At 35.5% G+C, this 27376-nt stretch overlaps 1 protein-coding gene across 3 annotated transcripts; it reads right to left on the bottom strand.

Annotated features, from left to right (window-relative positions):
- Nucleotides 1–496: 496 nt before the first annotated feature.
- Nucleotides 497–27376, bottom strand: PGAP1 (post-GPI attachment to proteins inositol deacylase 1). 3 transcript variants are annotated; one of them, XM_029083710.1, is made up of 26 exons: nucleotides 27229–27376; nucleotides 23874–24049; nucleotides 23080–23251; nucleotides 21903–22063; nucleotides 20268–20320; nucleotides 20025–20091; nucleotides 18474–18579; nucleotides 17166–17221; nucleotides 16999–17082; nucleotides 15082–15131; nucleotides 13632–13683; nucleotides 13329–13406; nucleotides 11773–11848; nucleotides 11411–11484; nucleotides 11270–11321; nucleotides 10493–10559; nucleotides 9555–9663; nucleotides 9140–9178; nucleotides 7935–8028; nucleotides 7222–7312; nucleotides 6811–7008; nucleotides 4801–4946; nucleotides 4451–4474; nucleotides 1782–1998; nucleotides 1428–1532; nucleotides 497–635 (listed from the first exon to the last, which is right to left on the bottom strand). In XM_029083710.1, the coding sequence occupies exons 3-26, from the start codon at nucleotides 23204–23206 to the stop codon at nucleotides 497–499; spliced, it is 2265 nt and encodes a 754-aa protein (XP_028939543.1). In that variant the 5' UTR covers nucleotides 23207–23251; nucleotides 23874–24049; nucleotides 27229–27376. The 3 variants fall into 3 exon arrangements, with proteins under 3 accessions (XP_028939543.1, XP_028939547.1, XP_028939539.1); XM_029083714.1 differs by lacking the exon at nucleotides 4451–4474 and adding an exon at nucleotides 3045–3070 and having other exon boundaries at nucleotides 1782–1975; XM_029083706.1 differs by lacking the exon at nucleotides 4451–4474 and adding an exon at nucleotides 3581–3631 and having other exon boundaries at nucleotides 1782–2005; nucleotides 4811–4946.

The raw sequence follows: 27376 nt of genomic DNA, 5'->3' as shown, positions 1-27376 counted from the left end.
AGACACAACTGTGGCAACTTTTAAATGTAGCATAAAAGGATTATAAGTATACTTGGCTGTGTAGTTTTTGTGATAGTCACAGTGTGCTTGAAATGTATTGAGTTTTGGCCAGCATAATTTAGGCCGGCAAGAAATGCAAGTTCAGAACATACGCACTGTATGGCATAGTGAGTAAAAAAACAGTCTGTTTCAACAAAGAAGTTTAGTGAAATATCAAAGTGCAGAGTATTGAGACATTACACTAATATGATTTATGTGCCTACACACACAGTTAAATTCATTTAATTTTCACAGCCAGGAAACAGACACCATGAAAAGCTTTCTAAGCAACATGAACAGAACCACAAACTTTTCATAAAGTATTCACAGTTCTGTCCTCTTTCCCACATCATGTAAACTACTGATGATACTAATCTAGGCATTTCTTTGTCGAAATGTGCCCCTTCTCCAGTGTTAAGTTTCTAGGCTGCACTGTTTTTCCTATGTATAACAAACGTTACACAATACAACACAGCACATGTAGAAGAAGAGAAAAGGTTACAAAGTGTGGTACTTTGTATAAATGCATTCGTCCAAAGGCCAACATTGCAACAGACAAAGGGAGTGGAACTTTGGTTGCGATCTTCAAGAGTTTACTGTAAGAATATAAAGAAAAAAAATGCCATTTTTGTAGCCATACATGCAGAAGGTACACAAATACCATATTTCACTTTCTTTTGAAAAATAATTTATATATTTCAATGATTTGTTCACTTTTAAAACAGAATAAATAGGTGTAGTGGGCAATAAAAACTGAGGCATAAACAAGAGCAATTATTCAAAAAGGCTAATAAAATGTCAGTTTAAAATATTCTTACATTAATTTAGAAAGAAGTTCTCTGTAACAAAGAAAGATTTGATGCTTTAGATCACTTGAGTTAACAGGTACCCCTCAAGAGGATAAACTACATTGGTTATTATGCATTGCCTTTCATGAGGCATTGACTCATTTTATATCTGAACAAGAAATGCTCTACCCATCAGCAAAACCAAGTGCTCAAAACTTCTTAACCAAGTGCTTAAACTTCTTGGTAGGAAGCAAGTTACATGTCCCCAAGCGTGCCCATAAGGGGGAATTATAAGAACATAACTATAGTGGTTTACAATTCACTTTTCCTTGTAACTTTCTGAAAATAATTGCTAAATGTATTAGGACTCTGTAACATTTGTAAGGATTCAATGGATTGTGAATGAAAATCACAGTTAAAGAAGTCTTTATGCAACCAATTGTTTAGATAGCAAATGCTTCATTTAAGTCCATGAGTTCATGAATCTCTATGGAGGCTGAACAATTTTACATCTGTGCAGCATGAATTAAGTTTTACCACACAAATGGAAGTAGTAAGAAAGAAGCAGGAAAACGGAAACTGCAGACTAGGCTACAGTACCTTGATTTCAATTCAGAAGTACTTGAGTTCATGAGAATTTCTAAAATGCATACAAGGATAACAGCTGTAGATCTCCATGGATCAGGATCAAGTCTAACATTGTACCTGCAAAAAAAGGTTTAAAAAGTATGTTCACAGCCTGATTTTAAATCCTTTCTGAATCATTACTTCCTTCACCATCTGACTGATTCATTTAACACCTACCTACACCATAACATAAACCAGATTGCATAGAAAAAAACAAATGCTACTATAAGGTAGCTAATGATATAAAAAGTCGAACATTTGCTATTTTTACTATCTTCAAAGGTTTATATTCTTTTCTTCCACCTTACTGGCAATTTAAGAAATTACCTGAGATTTTTTAACCAATAAATTAAAGATGGCAAGTTGAGCAGCACAATCCACGTGAATAAATTGAGAATTGTAACATGCATCTTAAGACTGTTAATGGCTTCAGCAATTGTTGTACTGTTGGAAAGAGACTGTGTTGCTTTTGAGGCACTGTCCGTTGAACTCTGTTTTTTGACTGTGTGTATACTGGAGTTCTGTGTAGTTTCTTTTGAGCGGTCTGAATCCTGAAAATAGAAGGCAAAAGTCATAAAAACATGCACAGGCTTGTAAGAACCCATGCTGGGGGAGGAGGAGGGAAAAACTATCATAACAGTTATCACACCCGTGTCGATTTCAGAAGAAAATTTGCAATTTATCTCTCAAAAAGCCATCAAAAGCAAAGTTAGTTCAATTTTAAAGCTTCTAGATTTATCCAGAAATTTCTTTTAACCTCTTTGGAAGAAAAGAATGGGGAGTGGAGATGCCCTGACACAAATGCAGTGATAAGAAATTGAGTTCCTGGAAGGAGGAAGAACAGAATAAAAGGAGTGATAAAGCATGTAGGTGAAAATCACAGATGATCATTCATGGAAAAAGATACAGGAAGTAATGCAGCTGGGAGTAAAACATTAGCTGTAGGAATAAGTAAGAAAGATAACCTAATGAGTTGGCAGATGCTAACTCCCAATGGCAGAAAAAAAATCCCTACAAATGAAACAACAACAAAAAAAAACGGAGATGAAAAGAGGAGAAGATTCTAAACCAAACACAATCCCTACAAATGAAACAACAACAAAAAAAACGGAGATGAAAAGAGGAGATTCTAAACCAAACATACAAAAACTACTCAAAGAAACACAAAGAAAACTGTCAACAACTTTTTCTGACAGATTGCTTTTTTAAACTATGCAAAAAAGAACAGGTAGTTATTATCTGCATGCGTCCAACACATGCTTACATCTTCAATCCTATGCCTTAAAGTAACTGAAAAAACAAAGTTCACAACGTATGAAACCCAATGCTTCTTCACTCCTTTTTAAACAGCTCACAATTCACTGCCATCTCAGTCCATGTCCATCTAATAAATCATATTTTCAGCTCTTGATTAAAAAGAAGAACCCTAAACTCCACAAACTACCTATCTGGAAAAAAAAAAAAATCATTAAATCACAGAATGGTTTGGGTTGGAAGAGACCTTTAAAGGTCACCTAGTCACAACCCCCTGGCAGTGAGCAGGGACACCTTCAACTACATCAGGTTGCTCAGAGCCCTGTCCAATCTGACCTTGAATGTTTCTAGGGACGGGGTATCTACCATCCCTCTGCCAGTGTTTCAGCACCCTCATTGTAAAAAATTTTTTCCTTATATCTAGTCTAAATCTCCCCTCTTTTAGTTTAAAATCATTACCCTTTGTCTATCACAAGAGGCCCTGCTAAAAAGTTTGTCCCCAGAGATATTTGCCTGTAGTATAGATTATTATCTAGAAGTTAAATTTATTTCTTTAATTAAGGCATGCATAACCAAATACCAAAATTTAGACAAAATCTAGTCTCTGAATACATCTAGAACAATAATGAACTTCAGACAAGTTCACACTGCAGTGATCTTCTACAGTGAATGCAATAGTCATATGTGATGGAACAAACCACTCATGTCCTGGCTCTTCTTTCACATCACACACACAGTAAACAAACTACAGCCATCAAGTCATCACAGCACAAGCTAATACTACCAAGGCAAGATGATAACAATTCCTAATGCACAGGTTTGCCAAACAATTTTTGGTAACAATTTTGAATAGAAGTGAGAAACAGACTTACCCCATTAAGCATGTTTTGTTCTGCTCTTACAGTCACATGTAGTTTTATAACCTGTAAGACAGACAGTTCAGCTTTTTTAGTAACGTTTCTTCACACCAATCTGTAGCACACAAGAAAAAAAAAAATTGGGCTAATTATTTTTTGACCATTTTTATAGTTAGATGATTCTAGGGCCCTAAAAGAGCTGCAAGGCAAGAACTCCCTCTGCCTTTTTTAATCAACAGCATCCAAAGTGCTCCCATAAAGAAGGTTTTCCAAGCACAGAGAGAAAACTTAATACTGCTCTGCTTTCTCCCCTTCCACTGCACTTAAGAGAATACATAGTGGAAAATCTGCATACTCCTCACTTCCTCCTGCTAATTCAGTTCTACTTCACTTTCTGCAGAAACCCATAAACAGGCCACATAGGAAAAGTCCCATGTCAGAGATTTACTGCAGAAGGGGGAGTAATGTCAGCATGGGAATGCCCTTCACAGGGTAATCTCATGTCACAGGGAGTTCAATTAGAGACAGACCTGTTCCTCAGGTTGTGCTTTCACCTGCCACCTACCTACTTCAGACCACCTGTAAGCTGCTCTGCTTTGCACCTTCACTGCCAGACGCATGCTCCAGGGCTTCCTTAGTAGCTAAGTATAGTAGCTGATTTAGCAGCTATATAACCGTAGGGTGAATCAGGTAACTTTGATGCTCTGATGCAAGGAGGACCATGGAAACTGAATGGCAGGGACTAAATATGGATCCTTGGGGCACTGGCCAAGGGATCAGATTAGATGTACAGTAAGACTATCCTAATTCTACAATATATCCATTCTCCTTCCCTTTACTCCATAAAGATTTGTGAAAAGTCTTTAAAGATAAAAAGTATTCGACAGAACATTTCAAGTCCTCCCTTCACTAAAGTTTCTCTTCAAAGGAGTTACTAATCTTTGATTTTATAAAATTACCTATCCATAAGTTAAAAATCAAAATTATATGTATTATTGTAGTGGGCATATGGGACTGTACATTTCTTTGGAAAAAGCATTATCAAAAGAACAAAATAATTCTAAAGATTACAAGATTGGGAGAGTCTTAAATTCAAAAAAGACCTATTTCGAGTATGCAAATAATGACATTTATTTTAAGTATGAAAAATGGTAATCTGTATTTTTGCTTTTCCAATGAGGTTAATTCAAAGCATATAAAATTTTGAATTCAGTTATAAATTTAAAGTGTTTAGCCTTTCAGTACCTTAAACAAGTATTGAAGATAAATAATGAATACAGCAAATGCACCGCAAGTGGTCCAGCTAACCAAAGCAAGAGACAACACCACGCAGAGTCTTCTGGGTGTAATCAACTTGTTATCTTTTTGAAGTACAGTAGGTCTAAAAGACAACAAAACTGCTGTTATACTCCTGTAACAAGATCAAAATTACAAAGATCAAAAAATAATTTTGTTTTTTGAATGATTGAAAAGAATAATTTGGCACTGAATATTGATTAAAGACTAATCAGTCAATAAGATCTTCTGTTCAGCCCAAGAGAACAGGTATCATCATATTATCACTGCACAGCTGCATCATGAAAGTGACTCCTACTACAAATGTTAATGCACTGCAGTGTTCAATGATAGCATAGCAGTATGCAACAATAAGTCTCCAAGAGATTAATTCTGTGACAAACATTCTTCCCAGACACGAGTTTCTACTTGCTCACAGCCTGAGAGACACAGAAAAGCTTATTTTAAGTTTCTGTATTCCAGCGGATAGAACCAAGAGACAAGTATGAATCTGAAATGACAAAGATGAGCTGAGGTGTGACAGCAAGGGGAACAGGGAGGGGGAGGAAGTGCAACAGAACTAAGAAAAAGTCTGTATTTCTTCGATATCATGGTCTATTCCAGTATTAAAATAGACACTGAAAACAGAAAAAGCATTATTTGGAAAACACAGTTTTTAAAGCCTTTGCAAAGAATACTTAAAATAACCACAAAAAGAAGGCTACTCAACAAGAACAAAGAATTCTGCAGAAGACAGCTAGTGAAAAATTCTTTGCTGCTGGCCATATCAGATCATTTCGGAACACTGAGCAAAATTTAAGTGAATACTATGTACTTTGGAGAGAATTATAGAAAATAAATGGAAGGGTTTTTTTTCAAGAAATTCAGGAGTAGATAAAAAAAAAATTGTGTAAGGTACTAAAGCTGTGTAAGACACTAGAATTTCAAAATGAATCAGCTGACTTGCAGGCAGGCACACAAAATCTTATTTTCTTGCCTCTGCCCAAGAGATTCTCAGGGTTTGCAGGAAATCAAAAGCTTTAAATAAAAGAGTACAAATTGAGCTAAAACTCCTTAAAAATTTAGTAAGAACAGTTTCAAAACTTAGAAGTTTATCGCTTCTTCACTTAAAACTAATACTGACTGTATAAACAAGATGGCTGAGAAGAAATAGCTGACACCACATCTATTATTTGGTAAAATAAGACCAGAAATATTAGTGATGAAAAAAGGAGGAGTTCATTTAGTGGATATTTTCTAAGTAAAGAGAATCTCAACCAACTTTCTGGAGACAGAGTTGGCTCAAATCTAGCTGAGGACTGTTATCAGTCTCAGAACAGTCAAATAATTAAAAAAACTAAGCATATTATCCACTTTACTAATTTACTCTTTCAAAAATCTCTATCTTCCTTGCTTTTTTTAAATCCACTTTCATATCTGAATCCTCATCTTTACAAGCAAAAACATTTCAGTGTTCTTAGACATGATCTATAAAATTCATCAGTCCTGTAGAGTGAAATTAATGTCCAACAAGTTTTTGTTTTACAAACCTGTTTGCATTCTTCAGTGCAGTTTATCCAAAATGAACAATGAGGAATGGATTGCAACACTTATAGTCCCTTTCCTAAATATATACATTTATTTCTTGAGCTGCTGAAAAGGGAATAGTTCATTTGCTTTCTTTTCCCCAACAAGCTTTCCTCAAAAACAAACTGAAAACCTGTATAACAGCTGGTGACGGAAACAAGAAAGCCATTTACGTTCCCTTTGGAGATGTGGAATAAGGAATATGAGGCAATCCTCATACTTCATTAGTACTTAACACTGACAAACCCAGATGGCTAAAATTATGCATGAACTATATTGCAGAATTCAATCTGCCCACACATTCACACTGAAGCAAACAGAAAAAATTGACAGGGTCACAGTTATCTAAAAGAGCATAGTTATACAGCATAATGTTGTTTTACCTAATCAGAGTCACCCATAACGAAGAGAAGAGTCTCAGAGATACAGAGAAAAATACTCCACTCCAGTAGGCAATGCCAGTCCCAAAAAGAAATAGAATCAGGGACACAAGGGGGAACCACGCATCCTGACTACTCAGTATTGGAGCATCCACCTCTGGTAGTGACAGTGATTCCCATATCCCTCTAAACCAGTGAAACCTGCCAAAAACATGAAAGCAGTATTACTTATCACTTCCAATTGCCATTACAGTAAGATATGTATCAACTATTCCTCCTACTACAGCCTTTCAAAGTCACAGTCAAGTGTTCACAATGATTACAGATAAAATAATATTCCCCCCCCACCAACAGTTTTTCTGAAACTTGTTTTGGAAACTGCTTTAAGTAAGTAAATAAGTTATATAAACTCACCCTTGCAGAAACACAACAATGCTTATGAGAGGTTCTACTTTGTAGGGTTTAGCTGTCCTAACTAGTTCAAGGGAAAAGTCTGAACACTGGCCTAGAATCAAGAACAGAAAGCATGCATCTACAGTTATTATTTTGTCATGAACTTTGTCTTATAATAGAAGAACTTTGTCTAACTACATCTTACGATGGAACTGTAAGTCAGCATACTTCATCATCAGGGCCCTTATCAGATGGATCACCCAGACTCAGCTAATATGACACAAGAGCTTCCAGAGAGATTACAGTTTGTTACAACCACTTCAATTTAAATAAAAATGCATTTTGTCTGAAGACACGTCTAAAAGTTAGTCTGCAAATTTCATCTTCATGAAAGAAATAGAGTGGTTTGTGCATATTAACAATATAACTTAAATATGTTTTTTACATACATTTTTGAGTAGACTTCTATTGATTCTAAAATATTGTGCAACACCAATCATTCACAAAGAAGGGACTGCAGAATAAAATAATGAGGAAATAATCTGCTACAACACAACCCTGGAGAACTACTAACAAAGAGAAATGGAAACTGACAAGCACAGATCCAAGTACATGCACACGTCAATGATACTTAGCTTAAAAATTTCACAACTAGCTAGTATTTCAATAGTACATTGGATAAGTAATTTCTTTACAAACACTTGTGACAGGAAAAAGAAAATCTAGAAAGCTACCTGTTGATATCAATGTGCTCAGTTGTCCTCCATAAGTAAGAAGAATATTAGATACAACATAAACAGGAAGAGCACCAGCATGGAACCTTATTATCTGAAAGACAAGGATATGAGGATAACTTTGAAGTTATATATGTAAATATATATTAAAAAAAAAAATACACACACACAAATATTATCATGAAGACAGTATGATAATGTGACTGGAAAATCTTTCTTAAAAGATTCAAATAGTTCCTCATTTTGATGTATAAGTATTTGATAACCACCAGTAGCACTTAATGTTATATATGGAAAATACTCAGATTTCTCATAAATGGATAACCAAATGTGTTTTGATAAATGACCATATTATAAATGAATGCTTTTTTTCTCAGTCAAGACAAATATGAAAAGAACACAGTCGCATGTTAGTGGTGTTTCAGTAAAATAAATTAAAAAAATAAAAGTAAAAACACACTTTCCAAGCAAAACCTGCATATAGTTATATATGCTTTTGGGAAAAGAATTTTTGGAAGAAATTTCATGTATGTGTTAAGTGGCTTCCACTGCCCCAAGTCATGAAGGGATATCTGATTAATATACAAATATCACAAAAATTCTTCTAAAATTATAACGAAATGAAAAATCCTTTATACAAATGCATACATTCAAATAGAGAAACTTGTCAGTAATATTCTAGCACTACACTTAGGTGCTTGCAAATTAATTAGTTTTTAAGAATCAGAAAACTGCAGATGGATAGTCTATTTTTACTGATACCAATGTCAAAATGTATTCTTCATTGATAAACAAAGAGAGTTTCTTGAAAAGAAGCATATGGATTTAGACTTTTCTTCCTAAGTTTAAGTTGATGCCAAATGTATTTTAAAGTTTTAACACTACTGACTCATCAGGTCAGAAAGTGAAAGTGACCTACAGTGTCATCCCTTTACAGATATTCAGCTAGTCACCAAGCCAAATGCTCAACATTTACAATAGCTCTTCACAGCTACATTGCTTTCCTATTCCTCTGAAAACGGAGGCCTGACATTTATCCTGATGGGATGCCTTGCCAAGTGACAAGGATTTAAATGATCGTTTAACAGAGTTCCTCTTGGCACCAAGAAGGAATTTGAAGTGCTGTAGTAGGGAAGGGAGGAAGGGAAAACTTCTACAGACCCTACTGACATAAAAAACAATCTAGTAATAGAAGGTTTTCTTACTTGTCCAAGAATCTGTACAAGTGACGTCTTCAGAATTACCTTCATAAAAAACCCAAATATTTTATTATTTTATACAATGGTAAGCATAAGCACAAAATACTTTTACTTTTAAGAAGCCAACTTAAGTATCAGAATATAGCAACCCCATAACTAAAATGTACAACAGATTACTACTGACTTTTTAAAAGCAATGATTTAAAGTTTTTCTTAGAAATGAGAGCCCAACTTTCAACATTACTCCAGCTGTTGCAAAATACTCGTAACATGCACTACATTTACAAAAACGCCAAACAGCCCACCTTTAGATTGGCATAATATTTATTTTTATTAATTAGCTACATGTTTTAAAAGACTAAATTATGTAAAAATTATGCAGCAATGCAAACTAGCTATAAAATAAAGTTGTAGTACTCACTTCATACTGACAGTCTGAGGAAGAGTAAATATTCAGCTCTGGAACCCTGCTGTCATTTTGAGGTTGAGCAATATGCAGTTTTGCAGAAATCTCAGTAAAAGACGGAACTCTGAAAGAGCAACTTAATTGGTAATTGCTGCCCTTATAATCAAAAAAAGCCAAACATGCCTTAGTCTTCAACAAGTGCATGCAAAGTAGGTCTAATACACCACCAGCTATGAGCAAAATGGTGTAATGAACCTGCTTATCCTATCACAAAGAACTACATAACATCCTCAATTCACTGTCCTCTGAACCACGGTACAAATGAAAACAGACAACTTTAGCATTAGTGTACACACTGCTCACAGAACATGTAAATAAGCTGAGTGACAAGAACGGGAAGGAGAGATGCTCAAGAATACAATTCTGTTTCCACAGGTATTACATTGGTAGAAAATACAGGGGGAAAAAATAGGGAGGTATCCTTAAGACAGTTTTCCCACCATCTAAAATAAAGTCAGGTTGTTCAACTGCGATTCACGAGTGACACATATTTCAAGCCATATAATTTGATTTTGTCAGGACTATGTTGCTGAAGCAACTTAGGGCTGCTGTGTGATCCAAACCCCAGGTTACAGGAAGAAGCCAACATCCAGAGCAGCCTCTATTCCCCACTCATGAGGTGGTCAAAGATTATGCTGAGAATTTCAGACCAGCAAATCTGACTTCCTTTTTGAGAAAATCAGTCAGAGCTATTAAACAATTAGTAGATATTCTTATTCTGAAGAAAAGTCAAAACCATTTTGTCAACAAGGGCAGAAAGGTAAATGAGGAAAAGATACGGAAGCCAAACACTTAAGACTGGAGAAGTTGTCTCATATCAGAAATATTACCACAACAAGATGCAAACATTCTTCAAAAACATATCAAGAAGTTATAATTGTTAAAGTCCTTACTTCGCTACAATTATTGAGTCTTCATGTGACCAGGGTATATGAAGTCTGTAAACACTAGGTTTTCTTTCTGAAATGGAAGACAATTAAAAAGTATAAAATTAATTAAGAACAAGATGTGGCAACTGTCTCCAAAAACTAACAGGCAAGTAAAACAAAGGTGGCATGTAGGTGACTACATAGAATCACTGGGCTTGCAGTTACATTGCAACTGACATTGCAAGGAAGATCAGTGCCATCAGCATTGTACAAAAATGACAGTTTTTAACTCATGCTGTTAAAAACAAGACAGTGAGACAAAGTTAAAAGGCAAGATTGTTATAAGAAAACTTCTAGTTTTCAATACAAAGTTGTTATCGCAAGCTAACAAAGCCATCACTTTTTGTTTGGTTTGTTGTTTTGGTTTTTTTTTTGAAACAAAGTCCTTCAGCATCCTATTCTCTTTAAGCTCATGCAGCTCAACATTCAAATTTAAGTCTCATAATCAGCAAATGAAAATGCTAGCCAAATGTGCTATTCTTGAGAAACACTCCCAACATAATGCAGAATCCTCTTGAAAGTTCAACATCCCTTCACTAAGAAAAAGAAACATGAGGGCTAATTCCACATTTTCTTTGAACTATCCTTCTTAACAAAAAGTGGAAAGTGAGGGATTTGGGCAGACTAACAGTACTGCCTAAACCCTACTGCATGAGAGGACTTTTGTTCCCACCAGCTTCAGTCTTGAGAATTTTCAACAAGCTTTGTTTTATAAATTCATACTTGAGAATACATATTTACCTTTGAGTGACTGGCAGTGGCTCTCTATATAAATTTTGAAAGCTTGATATATCTAGAACATTAAAAAAAAAGAAAAAAAACCAAATCACATTCTTCAAGCAGTGGTTACGTTAGCTCAAAAAACTTAAGTAGCATTCTTACTTGGTTAAAGTGCTGGAGCTGCACATTGTAAAGTAAGCCAGTAGAATTTAATAGAATTTTGCTTGAAGAAAGCCCTGTAAAGGATGTATTATTTTCACATATTAGATAAAATTATTTGAGAACTCACTACATCTTCAGATATTTTTTTTTTCCAGGAGACTTATATGCTCCTATATCTGTTAAGTCAAAAACCCCACATTTCTTAGTTCTTTGTCTGTTACTAACTACAGCAGTATTAACTTCAGTAAAAACAAACCCCCAAAAACCACCCAGACCACTGTAATTTTTTAGGTAAATTTATTATGCAAATATTAGTAATATTAGTTTTCCATTTTTTTCCAAAAGTAATATGCTATACTTACCAAAAGAAAAAAGATGTGTTACAGGAAGTTGTACTGTTCTGGAATCATCTTTGAAGAATTCACAGTCCAAAGTATACTGCAATTCAGGATATTAAATACAGATCTAAACCGAGCACAAGACTATAAAAAGCCTTGTCACTTGACAAATTTAATTCACAGGCTTAGGCAGAATACAGGACACAAATACTGAAAAGCTACCTCTCCACAATCCACTGATAGGAACTGGCAGGTAGTTTGTTCCTGTACACAGCAGCACAAGTTTGGGTAGCTTAAGCACAACTTTCAGGTTACTCTGATGCTCACTCATTTGCAACAGCCTTCAAAAGGCTATTCAAATAGCTGAGAACGACTAGAATCGAGTTCACATCCCTCCTTCTCGGATACATCCTTTTTGGTTTTTTTTGTGGGTTTTTTTTTGGAGGGGTCAGGGGGAGGGTGGGGCTGTTGCAAAGGAAAGTGACTTGTCCAAACTCTAGATACAATTTCCTAAGCAAAAAGAACCTTTGTTTTTTCTCCTGAAGTTTAATCATGCAAAAGCAAAGTACCCAGAAGGTATGAGCTGTACCATCTCTAATAAGCATTTAACTCACTTGAAAACTATTTTCCATTTGCAAATCCAGCATTTGTTTACTTTTTTACAAGCAGTTTCCAAGATTTTACACTGGACTGCAACTTAGCAGGTTAGATTTCACAAGTGATCTCTCTTCTGTCTTTGCTTATCCAGAACATTGTATATGACTAATTGAACTGCAAGATGTCTCTGTCGCACTATCTGAAGATACGCTCATAGATGAGCATTATAATCACTTTAGCTATGAATAATTTCTTGGATCAGGGATTATTATACCACAGATGCAGAGACTGTATTTGTGTTGCAGAAAGGAATGTTAAATCTACTTAGACTTTAAATTCAAGTTCAGTGTTCTGCCACTTTCAGGACTAACTAGAAAGGTCTGCCAGATCCAGTTGGGTAACACCAAATATCTCATTAGATTCACTGCAAGTGTTCCTCTTATTGGGATCCTGAGAGGCCTTGAAGCAAAGACACCCAATTAATCTGTGAGATTCAGCACTATTAAACTCTGCACAACTCAGTCTACCACATCATTTGTATTCTCAGAGCTTGTAGAGGTATCCGTATCACACTCCTCAGAATCCTTATGTGGTGTCTTCAATTATCTACATCATTCTCCGCTACCTTGAATAAAAGAACTGACTGTTCAAAAAGATAAATATTCAGGAATGCAATCAGAATATTAAGGAAAACAAGGAAGAACAAAATTAGAATCTCCAAAAAGAACTCTTAAGAACTGTTTTGAGTCCTGTTGCTTTTTATGTTTCAAGTACTATTCATGCCTTGTATTTGGTATTTTAGCAAATGAAAATGTTTCTGAGCTTACAAAAGATAACAAAGTTACCTTCAAACTACCCTGGAGTGTAGGTCAACGGTTTCTCAAAGTAACTTATATTTAATATACTTCATCTCCCTTCTGTCATAACACCTGAAAGCTATGAACAAAGTAAGCAAGCAATTTCTGCATTTCATTTTTTTTTACCTTATTGCCAACTGTGGGTGGCACCTGAATGACAATGTGGGACAAAGAAGGATAGTCCTTAAGTTTCAGTATTACAACCTAAAAAAAAAAAAAAGGAAAAAAGGAGAAAGAAAAAGAAAAGCCATTACTGAACGTACCCCTTAGCTTGCCCCCTGCCAGTTCCCAGATGTCCACCCTTTATACCCCTTCCTCTAGAATACGACTGCATGTTCCAGTGCTGTAAACAGAACAGATCCTTCTCCCATGACATGCAACTACCCCACAAAGCACCTCTCCCTCCTACAAGTTATGTAAAATACTTACCTTGGTGGTTGGAAGTAATTCAGCTCTCCAGGATAAATCCATAGCTTCCAGGCTGCAAAAATGAATGCACATTAAAGGATGAGCATATTCACTATGTGGGCACTACGTTAGGACAGTGGATTAACATATCAGCTTCTCACTATATTTATGAGTCCCATGACTTTAAACTGAGAACAAGTCTGGGTCTACTGCAGTTAGCTACCATAGTAATTCATCAAACTATAAGCAGTTCAGATACTGGAAATCTTGCAAAAATAAATTAAGCAAAGCTCTAATGTTGTCATACACAGAACATTCAACAGTTATTAGCCATGTAACTTCAGACACATAATGAAAACTTAATGAGCTAAAACAGCACTGGCATTGAATTCATACACAGTTTTATTAGCATCTTTGAAACATCAAAAGTACCGATTTTTCCTATGGGAACATGTAAAACATACCATATAAAACAAAAAATTTGTTAGCTGTTGCAGATCTTGCAGCAGGTCTAAAATGGTGTGTACTTACATTAACTCACCGAACTGCAACATATTCATTCACTCATTTTAAGTTATGATTTTTAGAACACCAGGATGCTTCTGTTTCTCTGAATAGTGTTACACGACCTTAGGACCGTCCACAGCAAAAACACTACTATTACATGAGGTTTTAGGCTAACTAAACTAGCCTGACATAGACTAACTTGCACTTGATGCTGATCAAAGGTTATACAAAAGAGTAACAGCCAACTTCTCCTTGGATCAGGAAAAAGTAATTATGACATCTGGCTATCAGATGGAGGCAAGACTCCATGGTTACACCTCACCACAGATCCCAGAACAGATAAATACTATGCTACCTCAATCCCACCTGGAAGCTTTCCCTAATCTGAAGGGAAGATTTAATTTATTTTGAGCTTACTTTGCAAATGTAAGCTAAAACAGTGTTTTAAATCCATTTTGTAATGACTGTAATGACTTGATTCAAATAATCACTAAATCACCCACATTTCTAAAAAAAATTAATATGACAATAGCAATTCTGGAAAAAGAAAAAAAATAAGAGAGATGCTGCAATCCTCTCTTCTGAAGGCTCTGAGTGACATGTGATGCCTTCTGTCATAGCATTCCAAAGAGATGCTACAAAACACAATTTAGGAATCCAGCACAGCATGTGGTGTCCACAAGAGAGCAACAGGAGCAACTTTTCACTGCTATGAAGGTCAAAAATATGACATAAAGAAGAAAAAGTTCACCTATTTTGTTCTGCATTCATGCAGTAAATTTGAGTAAACCTATTCTTTCCTGCTTTCTTGATGATACAAAGAGTATGAATTATTCACAGTAAGAATTTTACATTTTTTCCCAATCTCTTCCTTCCTAAGGAGGGAGATATTTTATATGCCTTAAAATCAAATGTAGTCTCACAAAATCCATTTGAATAAAGAACAGGAACTGTTTATACTCACCACATTGATGAATTACTGTTCATACAGCCATAAATCCAACTACTTGTGTCCTGTAAAGTCAATACCATAAAATAGTACATTACCTATGTGGGACTGTACGTATAACTATATTTAAAATGGCAACTCTTTACTCCAAACAATGCAGTAGTTAATGCTGATAATTTTCCCCAAAATTTCTATATGCTAACTGTTTCAGTACACCAGATGTCAGCAACTGTTCTAAAAATCCTCTGATAGCAGAGCCTTGGTGGAATTAAATCACTAAGAAGAGTCATAGAGTCATAGAATTGTTTGGTTGGAAAAGACCTTTGAGATCATCGAGTCCAGCCATAACTGTCCACTGCTAAACCATCTCTGAGCAACCTCATCTGCCTGTCTTTTAAAGAGGAACAAACTTCCATCTTAAATCTCACTCCTTTTCTATTGTGTCTGCAGCAGCTATCATTATAGTGACCAAACTCTCATAAGGATGTCAAATGCTGAAGTGTAAAAGCAAAGATGATGATTAAAACTGTCTCTATCAGATTTCCTCAATTGCTTATAATGAAAGATATCCACTTTCTTTCTTCATTTCACAATGAAGTCAGACTTCTATGTTAACAGCAGGTGATATCCTCCATTAAAACTCTGGAATCACAATCTTTGAATTATGATTACAAGAATGGAAAGATGAAGCGTAAGAGTGAAAAGTGGTGGTTTCTAGGAACCATTTTAAATAACTTTCATTTGACACCTTTTCTAGTTATGAATCAATACATTTTCTAAAAACAAATACAAGGTTAAGCAAACAAACTTTCATCATTTCTCTTAAAAAAAAATCTGCTGTACATATAATGCAAAATTCAATTTTACTAGAGTTTAATCTTTTCTGACTAAAAGAAACATCTCAAGAAACATCCTAAGTAGTCAAGGAATACTTTAGATCTTTAATGTTCTACTGCTCCTCTCCTCGAGCCCTTAAGTGTTCTGAAGTGATAGCACCATGATGCAAGTATCTCAGACATTGTTCTGTACATCCTCTTCAAGCAGTACTAGTCCTGTTTTTAAGATACTATAACAAAGGCAAAGTTACCTTACTAAAGTGCAACTAATCTCACAAAAAATGTGTAAATTTTGAAGTTGTGACTGGGATGGACAATTAGGAAAGCACTGAGGATATATTCAACAATGGTGGTATGAACCTCTTCTTTGGTAAGGGGAGGAGTGGCAACAGGGACAGGCAGGATAAAATGGGAAAGCATCTCAGTTTTCTTGCCACTAATCTAAAATACGTAAATCTGAAAAGCATATTTATCCATCTCCAGTTTGCCAAGAGATTATATTAATCCTTTCAAAAATATTTTAAAAAATATTTCAAAAACATTTTGGCTGAATTTATATGTCTTGAGCTAAAAATGTAAGAAATGCACGTTATCACTTCTCCTCTCCAATAGAGGAGACAACTGAGAATGTGCTGCTTTTCTCATCTGGCTTCCATTCACTTCCATGGCTTAGTGGAATACCTCTGCAACCTTTCAAGCTCACTTAAATTTTATTATGGGAAAGTAAACCTAACAGCTTTCCCAAATTAGAAGTATGGCTGAATCCTGGCAGCACTAAAAATAACTTCCTCCTTGAAAATCATCAATATACATTTGCATTAAATTAAAGGAGAAAGTAATCTGGGGCTAACCATAAGAGAGTCAAAAATAAAACAGTTGAGGTTCAAGTGGCATTGAAGGTTTCAGATTCTGAACATGAAGAGTAACATGCTAAAACAGGAAATAAGTCTAACACAATGTATTAGGCTGCAAATGTAAATGGATTTCAGTAATTTCAACAAGTTTTCATTAAACTGTCTTAAAACTGCAGCAAATCAAAATTAAAATAATACAGCTTTATCAGCAAACTCCAGATATTAAAGAAGTATTTTCTTACCAACATGCTGTTTTCACAGTAAACATGACTATATGATTTTCTGTGGCTTGCAAGAGGAAATGTGAAATATTTTCCATCAGAATCCTTAAAAGAAAACAAAAAAACCTGCTCATGAGTAAAAAAAAAAAATAAACATAAAAACACAATGAGGAAAAAATGCTACTTACATTGTAAACTGAGTAAGTCCATTTTGAGGCTTTGACCACAATCCACATGAAAGCTCCTAAAAATAAACATGTTTCTATATGTCACACTGTGGGAACTATTATCCTTATCTCCAAAATCTTATCTTTTACTCATCGCCAAGGTCTTATCTCTTACCTGTAAATGGCCATAAACTTTATAAGCTTTAATGAACACTCAGGATTGCTATGCCTTAGAATTACTTGCAACAGTTATCATCAGTTACACGGGAAACAGCAAAACCCTAGGATCCAATTACTACATATTAACTGTGATGAATCTTGAAACAAAGCTCACAAGGCAACAAAACAAATCGGAAACAGAACAACACCAGCATATTACAGTGTGACTGATTAAAGCTGAGGCAACATCAGAAACAGCCCAAATCTTTGTTCCTAGAAGCCTTTTAAGAAAACTAACAGAGAAACATGTTTAGAACAAAGTCAGTAACAGAGCAAATAACACATACAAGAAAACAGTAGCAGTTTAAAGATATGTCTGGAGAAAAAGAATAAGAGAATAATTAAGAGATCGGAGACACAAACGATGCAAATCATCATGCAAGAAGGTTAATATCCATCTTCTATGTAACTAGAGTAACAAGTACATCATAGAAATTTAGCTACGTGTCAAGAGGTCACCAGAAATAGGAAGATGCAAATATGAAAACCTATTTAAACATAATCCTTCTTATTGCTAAAATCTGACCAAAAAAAGTAAACAAACGGCAAAAAAATCAGTTCCACCTCCTCTTTGGGCACCTGTTCCAGAATCTGACCACTCTCCTGGTGAATTATTTTTTCTTGGTATCTAATTGGAATTTCTTTTGTTGTAACTGGACTCTACTGCCTACTGTGTTATCACTGTGCACCTTCATCTTCTCTCCAATATTTCATTAGGTAGTTGAAGACAGCAACAGGATCCCCCTTAGTACTCTCTTTAGTTCACTCAGCCTCTCTCCCCCATGTCCTGTGCCCCAGGAGCTAATCATCTTGGTGGTCCTCATTCAGCTATTCCCTGTTTCTGAGATTGTCTCCTGGACACCTTGGTTAAATATGACTCCTGCTCGTCCCCCAGAACCTAAGCCATATAAAAGTGACAGATTTTTGCCCCTACTGCTTTTAATCTATTTAGTGCTAAAATCACAGGAAAACTGATAGTTTATGTCTATAACCCATACATAATTTTAGCAATGTCTGAAGGACAAAATGTATTCCAGAAGTTTGTAACTGAGAAGATTAACTATTAACCAAGGAGTATCAATGAATCCTGTTCAAAAGAAAACTGCACACCTGTGAATTCTGTAAAAACCTCAGGATTTTCCTCAAATATCTTTGCAGGGTGTCTCACAAAGTGGTGATTCAATACAGACATTCTCTTCTTTGGATCCTCAGTTATCTAAAAAAAGAGCACATTGTCAAATTTTAATTTACCAATTTGTGTGATCTACAATCATGACATGATCATAGCTAGTTTTGGGGATGAGAGGCAGGAGTGATTGTTAGAAGACATGGTACACTGATTCTATGCTATAATTCAATAATCTGAACAAATAAAGTGCCATCAATAGTAAATCACTGCAATACAGAACATCTACACATGTAATAAAGCATGGCTGAAACTTTTATTTTTATATCCTTGCCTTACTCTTAACATAAGGAAACCATTCTATTGAGCTTTCTTTATAGACACACACACATTCTTCCTGAAATGACACACTTATGCCCGACTTTAGGAAAAATTCTCATGTTTATATTTACTAATCTGAGTTCACAAATCCAGCTTAGTACATCTCATCTTAGTATTTCAAGCATCCAAACAGCTGTAGAGCTACACTGGGATTTGCTTTTGTTTTGTGTTGGTTTGGGGGTTTTTGAGTTTTTTTTCAAAATCAGATTTCCAGGACTAATTTTTGTCTATTTAGCTTTTCAAAACTGTGGCCATTACAACTGATTTCTGAAAAGTTTTACTCTCCAGCACACTGCTAGCTAACTCCAGAACAGCTGTACTCCCTTTTGGTCTCTCTAAATCACATGTCCAAGGGAGTACATCTAAGAAACTAGAGAAGTCTGCCCTAAACAGTCTCAAAAGGAACACCTGGAAACCTTCCTCTTCTATGTCTGGGGTTCTGCTCTTACATATTTCCAACCTCTTGGACATTAATTACAATTCATATTTATTGCTGCATAACATTTCAGAAAGAGAACAGAGTACAATGGGAGATTTCTCCAACAGCTTTCACAAAGTAAGATGCAGGATATTTATTTAGAAAAGTAATCAATAATGGTAGCTGGAGGTAAAATACAACTATGCTAGTATTTTACTTGCATTCTGTTTCTGTAATTGCTATTTGTAAAAGAACCCCACAAACAGGTGCCGGTCACTGTGATGACAACACATGGGGAAGTTCAGGAAGTATTACATCTGAGTAAAACTATCACAGGTTTTCACCTTTTGTATACTAGTCAGAGAACGTGACTCAAACACATTGAGAGATCACATTCAAAGCTATGCAACTAGCAAAATTTGTTTATCCTGGTGCAAGGTCAACTGAACCTGCTGCATTATGGAAGAAGAGTTCAGTTAACACCCCAGCTATAAAGCATCGAGCAATCAATAATAAAACTGAGTTAACAATTATTTCTGACACATTGGTTAAACAATACAAAGCCATGGGATTTTTCAGTGACTGGTACAAAACAGCAAGAATTTTCTTAGCGGCACTTAGAATAATCAAAAAAGGAGTTTTCTGTATAATAGGGTGATACTTGTCCTAATAAAGCACTCTGAGATGGAATAAGGAAGTGTGATAGGAAAATGCACAGGAGATCACATATACAAACCTGCCTTGTATTTTCATCTATGAGATCAAATAAAGCTCTAATAGTAGCCAGGATCAATTCTTTGCACCTAGAAGACAGAATAAGTAAAATTAAATCTATAAAGCCAATATCCAGAAAAATAAATGTGGTCAGAAGAGACATCATAATATTATGCTGAAGTTATATTATTGCATAATGTGATATTATGCAGAGAGAACAGAGGGATGTATGGTCAGTTAATTAACCATTGTTCAATTAGCTTACCACACTATGGAGAGATGGTCTGTTGAGGCCCAAGCTCTAGGCACAGCTGAACTCTGTTTGGGGAAGGAAAAAAAATAAGATTTTGTTAGTATTCAACATTTTAAAATTCTAAGCAAGCCTTTCCTCTACTTATCTAAACATATTTCCACAAATCTTAAAAATAATAGTGTTTATCTTAAGAGTTTCAGGGACTTGGGTACAACAGAATGACCTCTTCAATCAAAAAATCTTACAAGTGCTAAAGCACTTGTAAAACAGGACTTGTAAAACAAAATTACTAAGTTATACATGCTAGGCAGCAGAGACTAGTGGTGAAAGGGTAAATAATGGTATGAAGGAAACTTACCAAAAATTTCTTCAAAGACTGCTTCTATGACTAATCTTACTATTTTAACAAGTGATCCTGGCACACAAGAATACAAGCATGCCAATGAAAGCTGCTGCTGAAAAAACAAGGGCATCCTCAACAGAAAGGAGCATCAGAATATGCAGAAAGAACCAGACAGTCTGAAGTTATTAATTTGTGTAAATATTGCATGTATTGCGTTTTAGGGACTAATAGCATCAAAACAGAGCTCATCACCTAGTTGTACAACTTGATAGAATAACCTATGAGCCAATACATTACAGCTGGGAAGAAAAACCAAACCAAATAACAACAACACAAGCACCCCCAAAACCAAACCAAAACAAACCCCAAACCCACAAACCAAAAAAACCTGAGAAAGAACTTGTACACATGGGATTTAATGCAAAATTCTGGTCACCAACACTCAAGAAAAATGAAAGTAGAGCAGATGCAGAGAACGGTTACTAGGACAAAAGGAACGCAGAGTTAATCTTCTTAGCCCAGCAGAATCAGAGCTGAGCCTATTTATAGACAGCTTTCTGTACAATGGACGGGCAGGTAAACACCAACAGAATGACAACTACTTCAGATAACATTTCAAGTTGATGTCAAAACAAACACATTTAAAAGTTGGCTTACACAGTAAATGGAAGCTGGAAATTACAAATTTTGTTCCTACTGAGGAGTGTTTTCCAGCTCCTTCCATGTTGTGAACAGGTTGATTTCAGGGGGATGGAACGACAAACCTAACTGGTTCTATGATGTTGCTTGATAAGTTTTGGAAGGAGATAGATGCCTGCAAAAGCAGAAGACTGGACATGATGATCCTGTAGGTCTTTCCTATTCTTAAGTTCTTTGAAAAACCATAAATACAAAAAGAAGGCTCAAAGCCAAAGCTCTCTTTATAATCAAACCAGCAGTCTCCTCCTATAATGCAGATCTGTCGGTCTCCACATACACACCTCTTGTAAAAACACAGGAAAGTAAAACCTGAGTTCTGAAACTAAAAAGGTGCAAGAAGGTGGTGAGAAGAAACAGTACCAAGTGGCAGATGATTCAATCCACCCTAATACATCCTCTTCCAGTGGACACTCATTTATACTACATTGACTACTTATGGTTTTATAACCATACGCTATCTACTTTGTGTTTTCACATGTAGTATTTTCATATTTAGTTATACTATGTGGCACATATAGACTATAATAGACAGCAATACATGCACTATATAGATAGCTATCTAACATAGCTCCATGCAAAGCCAAAAAAATAGTTTGCTTTTTTACCACAACAGATAAGGCACTGTCATGTTGTCTCAATCTTGGTAGAAAAGCCAGTCCTGAACGAACTTGGTAATCTCTGAATCCTCCCGCCACAGAAAGGGTAGTTAAATTTCTTAAATCTTGGGCCTTTAGAATCCAATGATTGTTTATAGCTGTATAAAAATCTATAAAATATATTAAAATCAATCACAATTTCCCCACAAGTCTATTTGATATACAAAAAAAGCTATAGAAACATTTGACTAAGTTTCTGTAAGCCCCCTCCAAGCTCTCATTATCACTTTTGATTCATATAAGGAAGGAAAATTCTTGTTTTAACCTCAAGGAGGTAGCAGTTGGGAAAGACAGATACACTTACACTTTCTATACCAGCTGAGCACATAAGTAGCAAACCACAGATTTATTTTAAGGACAGCGAGAGTCCAGAACCAGCCAGCAAGGAAGAAACATTGCATTGCAATCAGTTGTAGGAGGGAGAATTAATACAAGCACAACAAATCAATTTCATCAGCTAAAGATAATCCATTCCTCTTGGGTGCCACAGAATGAAAATATATGTCTATTCCCTTTCCTTCACCAATTTTGTCAATATCTACATGCAGCAGCACAATTATCACTGAGTATTTCATCAGTATAGTTTAGGTAAATCTAGCTTTTCAAGAAGTGTATAGTACATGCATAATGATTATACTTCATTTTTTAATGTCAGTTATTTAAGTCAGCAGAAAACCTGATCTTTTATGTAAATATATATAAAATATATAATTATATATATATTCAATATTGCCACCCCCTCAACGTTTGGACATGACAACCACTAAATTTAGCAACTCTATTTAGGCAATTCATTTGATAAAGAAAGCCATTACAGAGGTTAAGTTTTACAAAAAAGAAAAACTCATTCACTGGAGAGCTTACAAATTTAGCAACACGCTCTGCAACTTACTAAAATTACAAATTATTGAGAGCTCCTGGCCTTGACAGAAGCTCAAGTCCACATAACCCATTTTATATGACATCTCACATCCTCTCAGTACCCTAGTGCTCTCACATAACCATCTGAGTAGCAAAGGAATTAACTGCAGTAAACAAAATAGCACATTTTGCTGTTCATTTCTATCAATGTTTGAGAGGATCAACAAAAGAAATACAATGTCATTAGATAACCTGCAATACTTACCGGTAAGGTATTTGTCTAAAGGCATTACAGGTGCAACATGAGGTGTGGCTTGAGTAATGAGGAGGTTTATAAGTTCAGGCTTAAAATTCTTCAGAGTAAGCAATGCTCTTGCAACAAGACCACCCATGGAATGACCTACGATGGCTACACTGGTCGGTGCAAATTCTCGATCCTTAAGCAAAGAGCAATTAAACACATCAAAAATAGATTTGACATGGAACTATGGTTATCAGTTGTACATTTTTTTTTCCCCGAAAATTAACTTGCATCCTCTCAAGGATAGTATTAACTAGTATCAACTTGACAAGTTTACGAAATGAATACAAATTCAGTTGCTATCTCAAAAAATGTGCTTAATGTGAAGTTTGCAGCTCAAAAACAAATACTATATAGCCTGGGTAAGCATAAGAAACTTCACCTTATTTTAGCTTCTAAGAACCCTGGGGACACAGGCTCTTAAATAACTTTCCTAGAGAAAACTGGATGTCAGGTGATGCTATATTAATATTTTAATAAGCTAGGGAAAGTTTATCTCTCTACTACAAAAAACCCCACACATTATGCATGGAAGTATTTATTTAGAAACACAATATAGAACCTAACCAAGGCTCTAGGATTGTCACAAGCATTAAAAATCTATTAAAGAGCAGCACATCTCTATTGCACTGTTATCACATTCAATTGTCTACACACATTATACCTTATTCATCATTCTTCAGTTTTCTGGCAGAAAAGGCAGCCCTGAATGCCATTCCAAAATGCAAGTACATTACCCAGCATATGTCACTACTTACCCTGTACAACTTAAGAATGACTTTTATGCATTCATGCACAAACTTGGTCTGTCGTTGCAGACTCCCACCGTACAATGCAACCAACTCCTCATTAAAGTTGACACTGAAGAAATTAAAGTGATACTTGAAGTCAATGTCTTCTGCTTTTCTAAGTGCAATGGAGCCAAGAGAACGTACTAGGAAAAGAAATCACATCAATTAGAACAGTCTAATGGTCACTGCCTAGCACCGTCATTAGCAGACAAACACATAATATATAATCTATTAAGAAACCAATATTATCTTAAGTCCATCTCAAGTCATTTATAAAAGTAAAAAAAAGGATGAAAAAGACATCCAAAAGCAGATAATATATTTTCTAACATGCAATCACACTTATTTTACAAAAAGATAATCAGAGCGCAAGTATCAGCCAGTCACTGTCGGAACCAAATTGTAAAAAGATAAAATAAATAATTATTACCTATTTTTGTAAGAATCCCACTGGTAAAAAAATAATAGTAAAAATACCATAACAAGAGCTTACAGAAGAATGTGGAAAAGAACAAACCTGATGAGATGAAAAGGAAATTTGTAATGATTTACCAAGAGCTGGATACTATGCTTATGTCAGTTAACCATGCGACCTAGCTTACCACTGACTACAGAGATATTTTATGTCAAAAACAAATTTATACAAGTTTAAGAATTATGTTCCTCCACCTTAGGGCTGCTTTTCTTATCTCATTTGCACCTTCTGACAGCCGCCAGGACAAGAAGGCAAAACAAGCAGTCTTGACTTCAACTCTAGAGGCGCTGCTACTGCTAGACTTTCCTAAAATTCCTTTGAAGACCATCAGCTCTAGGACAATATTCCCAAATACCACCAAGCTATGTATGGGCAATCGGAAAACCGAACCCCAAAGGACACTTTTCCACCTAAAAACTTGAGGGAGAAAATGTTCTGTTTACAAGGTCTTGCTTCTGACCTGTCTTCTCCATCTAACCCTGGCTGCTATTTAATGCAGCCTTCTGAGAGCAAATTGTCCCTGAGTTTCCATGGAGACATGGCAGGATGGGAACAGTAACAGCTGCAAAGAAAAAATCATGGTAGGGAATGAAGAAAACAAAAGAGAAAGTCCCACTACTAATCACTGCCAGAAAGGTCTGCACAAATCCAACACACAGAAGCAAGATTCTTCTAGAATGCAACAGTTACACAGAGATCTGCAGCCTGCAGAATCCTCCTTCTAGGAGAAGTGTGCCACAGAAATTAACATATCAAACAAATTTCAGCAAAACTCATGAAATGGGAGAATAATATTTATGGAATACTTTATATGTTCAAACACTCAGATACTATCAGCACGATGAAAACCATAACTCTAATTTGTAGTCAATCATTTCACTAATTCTATCTAAAGCTAATAAGCAGTAAGAACACCTTTAAAATGGTTTGAAAAGACCTAAAAAGTATTTAAAAGATCAAGTATCTTATCACAACTTTATATCTTGGAGGTGAGGGCAAAAGAAATAAGAATACTGCCAAAGATCACAAAGCAAGCGTGTGACAGATTCCTAAATAAAACTCAGGATCTCAATTCTCCCAGTCTCAGGTTCGTTCCCAACTCATTCCCAACATTCCCATAAACCAGACCACCATCTTTCACTCAGTCCGAATTTTGTGCATCTTAAAAGGTTCATTTTAGTGCCCATGAAAGATGGTGAAATAACACGTTTCAAAAGTGCCTGTAACATATCAAAATAACAAGTCCAGCAAAGGCGGCAGCAGCAGCAGCACTTATGTCTTCACTGCTCAGCAAATATACTTTAAACAAATATGAAAATAACAATAGCAACACCTTCTCTTCTCAGATGAGCAGAGTATGAGAATGAAAGTGTGTTATCCCACAATCAATTCTGAATGAAATAAGAATTTTCATAAATTCCATAATAAACCAAAAACTATTCTGAGCCACTGATTTAAGCAGAACAATTTATTTTAACGAAGATTTTGAAAAATGCACATGACTTATTGCCAGTCTCCCTAAATCAATTTCTCAAAACAAAGAATAAGTATTTAAATATTTACTGATCTTAAATAGCACATTATATCCCCAGCATGTAGACTCCTACTCACCTAGTTTAAGTTTTTCTTCAGATATTTCTTTTTTTCCTGCATAGTGCTGTACTGCCGTGTTTTCACAGACAGCATTAATTCTCAGATTTGCAATACTTTATGCACAATTACAAAAGTCCACATGGTATCTCTCACAATCATTATGTTCATAATCTGCTTTGGATGCTATTGTGCCTGCAAGTCTATATGGGTTTTCTGAAATTACTAGCTGGTAAAATATTTTACTTTGTTGTAAGCTAAGTGAGTATGTTCTCAAAGAAAATAACTTCGAAAAGGTTCTCTGAAATCAGATAATTTAATCATCAAGTTCAGTGCAAACATAAGGAAAAATTATCACAGATTGTGGTGTTTTTCCCCATACATACACATCAGTATTGCTGACATGGCAAGAGTGTTACTAAGTGTTTCAAAGCACATTTGAGAGAACAAAAACAACAGTCTGACAAACCCAGCCTAGAAGGAATACCAGGTACCAGAATAAGCATTTAAACAGAATTCCTCATGTTCATCAGACTGCTAAGGTTGGTATTTACAATGAAAAGCAAAAATGCTTTAAAACTATTCTTTCCACTTGGAGCCTAGAAGTGTAAGAGGGAATAGCCTGGAAAACAAAAGCAGGCTATGTGTAAAGTGGGAAGATGATACGAAGGAAAAAACACCACTACATAAACAGGTAGGAAATAATGAAGTTACAGGGAAAGCCACAAGATGATGTTTATTTCTATAGCACGTAATTACTTCACATCACAGATGGCTGTAATAATGAAGTTACAGGGAAAGCCACAAGATGTTTATTTCTATAGCATGTAATTACTTCACATCACAGATGGTTGCTTGTTTGGTTTCTTCTAATCAAACTCAGGTCTTGTGTTATTTGGCATAACTGCACCAAACACTGTTCAAATAAAAAACAACTAGATGCTTGCAATCAAAAATATGGCAAGGGTGCCAGGATGACATAGTACAGCATCAACTGCACTGTTTCTGGCTTTCAAAAGTTAAAGTCTCACTCCAGAAAAATGCTATAGTTCAACTTTTCAACTGATTAAAAAAAAAAAAATGAAGTCTTTTGACCACCTGAAATTAATCATGAACTAATAAGGGTATCTACACCATAATATGATCAACCATTATGGCCTTGTTGATATTATTTCAAACAGAAAAATTCTTGCCATTAACTAATGCATAAATATGAGAGCTCTTTGTAACTTACCTATAACTTAGCTAAATGCTTACCTTGTTTGTAACTGCCAGCATTCCCAGGAAGAAAGAGAACTGGAATTCCTGTCAATAGGAGATTTTTGTTTTCTTCAGCGTAGTTCCCTTCCCCATAGAGATAGAGCTCATATGCTGGGTATCGTCTGGCTGTTTTCTTGGGTAACTT

This window comes from Antrostomus carolinensis, unplaced genomic scaffold, assembly GCF_000700745.2.
Source record: "Antrostomus carolinensis isolate BGI_N321 unplaced genomic scaffold, ASM70074v2 scaffold600, whole genome shotgun sequence".
In the NCBI taxonomy this organism is placed as follows: domain Eukaryota; kingdom Metazoa; phylum Chordata; class Aves; order Caprimulgiformes; family Caprimulgidae; genus Antrostomus; species Antrostomus carolinensis.
This window is presented reverse-complemented; position numbering and strand designations above follow the sequence as displayed.

Excerpts from the sequence above, each read along its gene's own strand:
- PGAP1 (XM_029083706.1), bottom strand. The coding sequence starts at position 23,206 with ATGGGTGGTCTTGTTGCAAGAGCATTGCTTACTCTGAAGAATTTTAAG. Across the intron at positions 20,321-21,902 it reads ACAGTGCCTTATCTGTTGTG|AGTTCAGCTGTGCCTAGAGC; the intron begins GTAAAAAAGCAA and ends TTCCCCAAACAG. Across the intron at positions 10,560-11,269 it reads CCACTGCCAGTCACTCAAAG|AAAGAAAACCTAGTGTTTAC; the intron begins GTAAATATGTAT and ends CTTCCATTTCAG.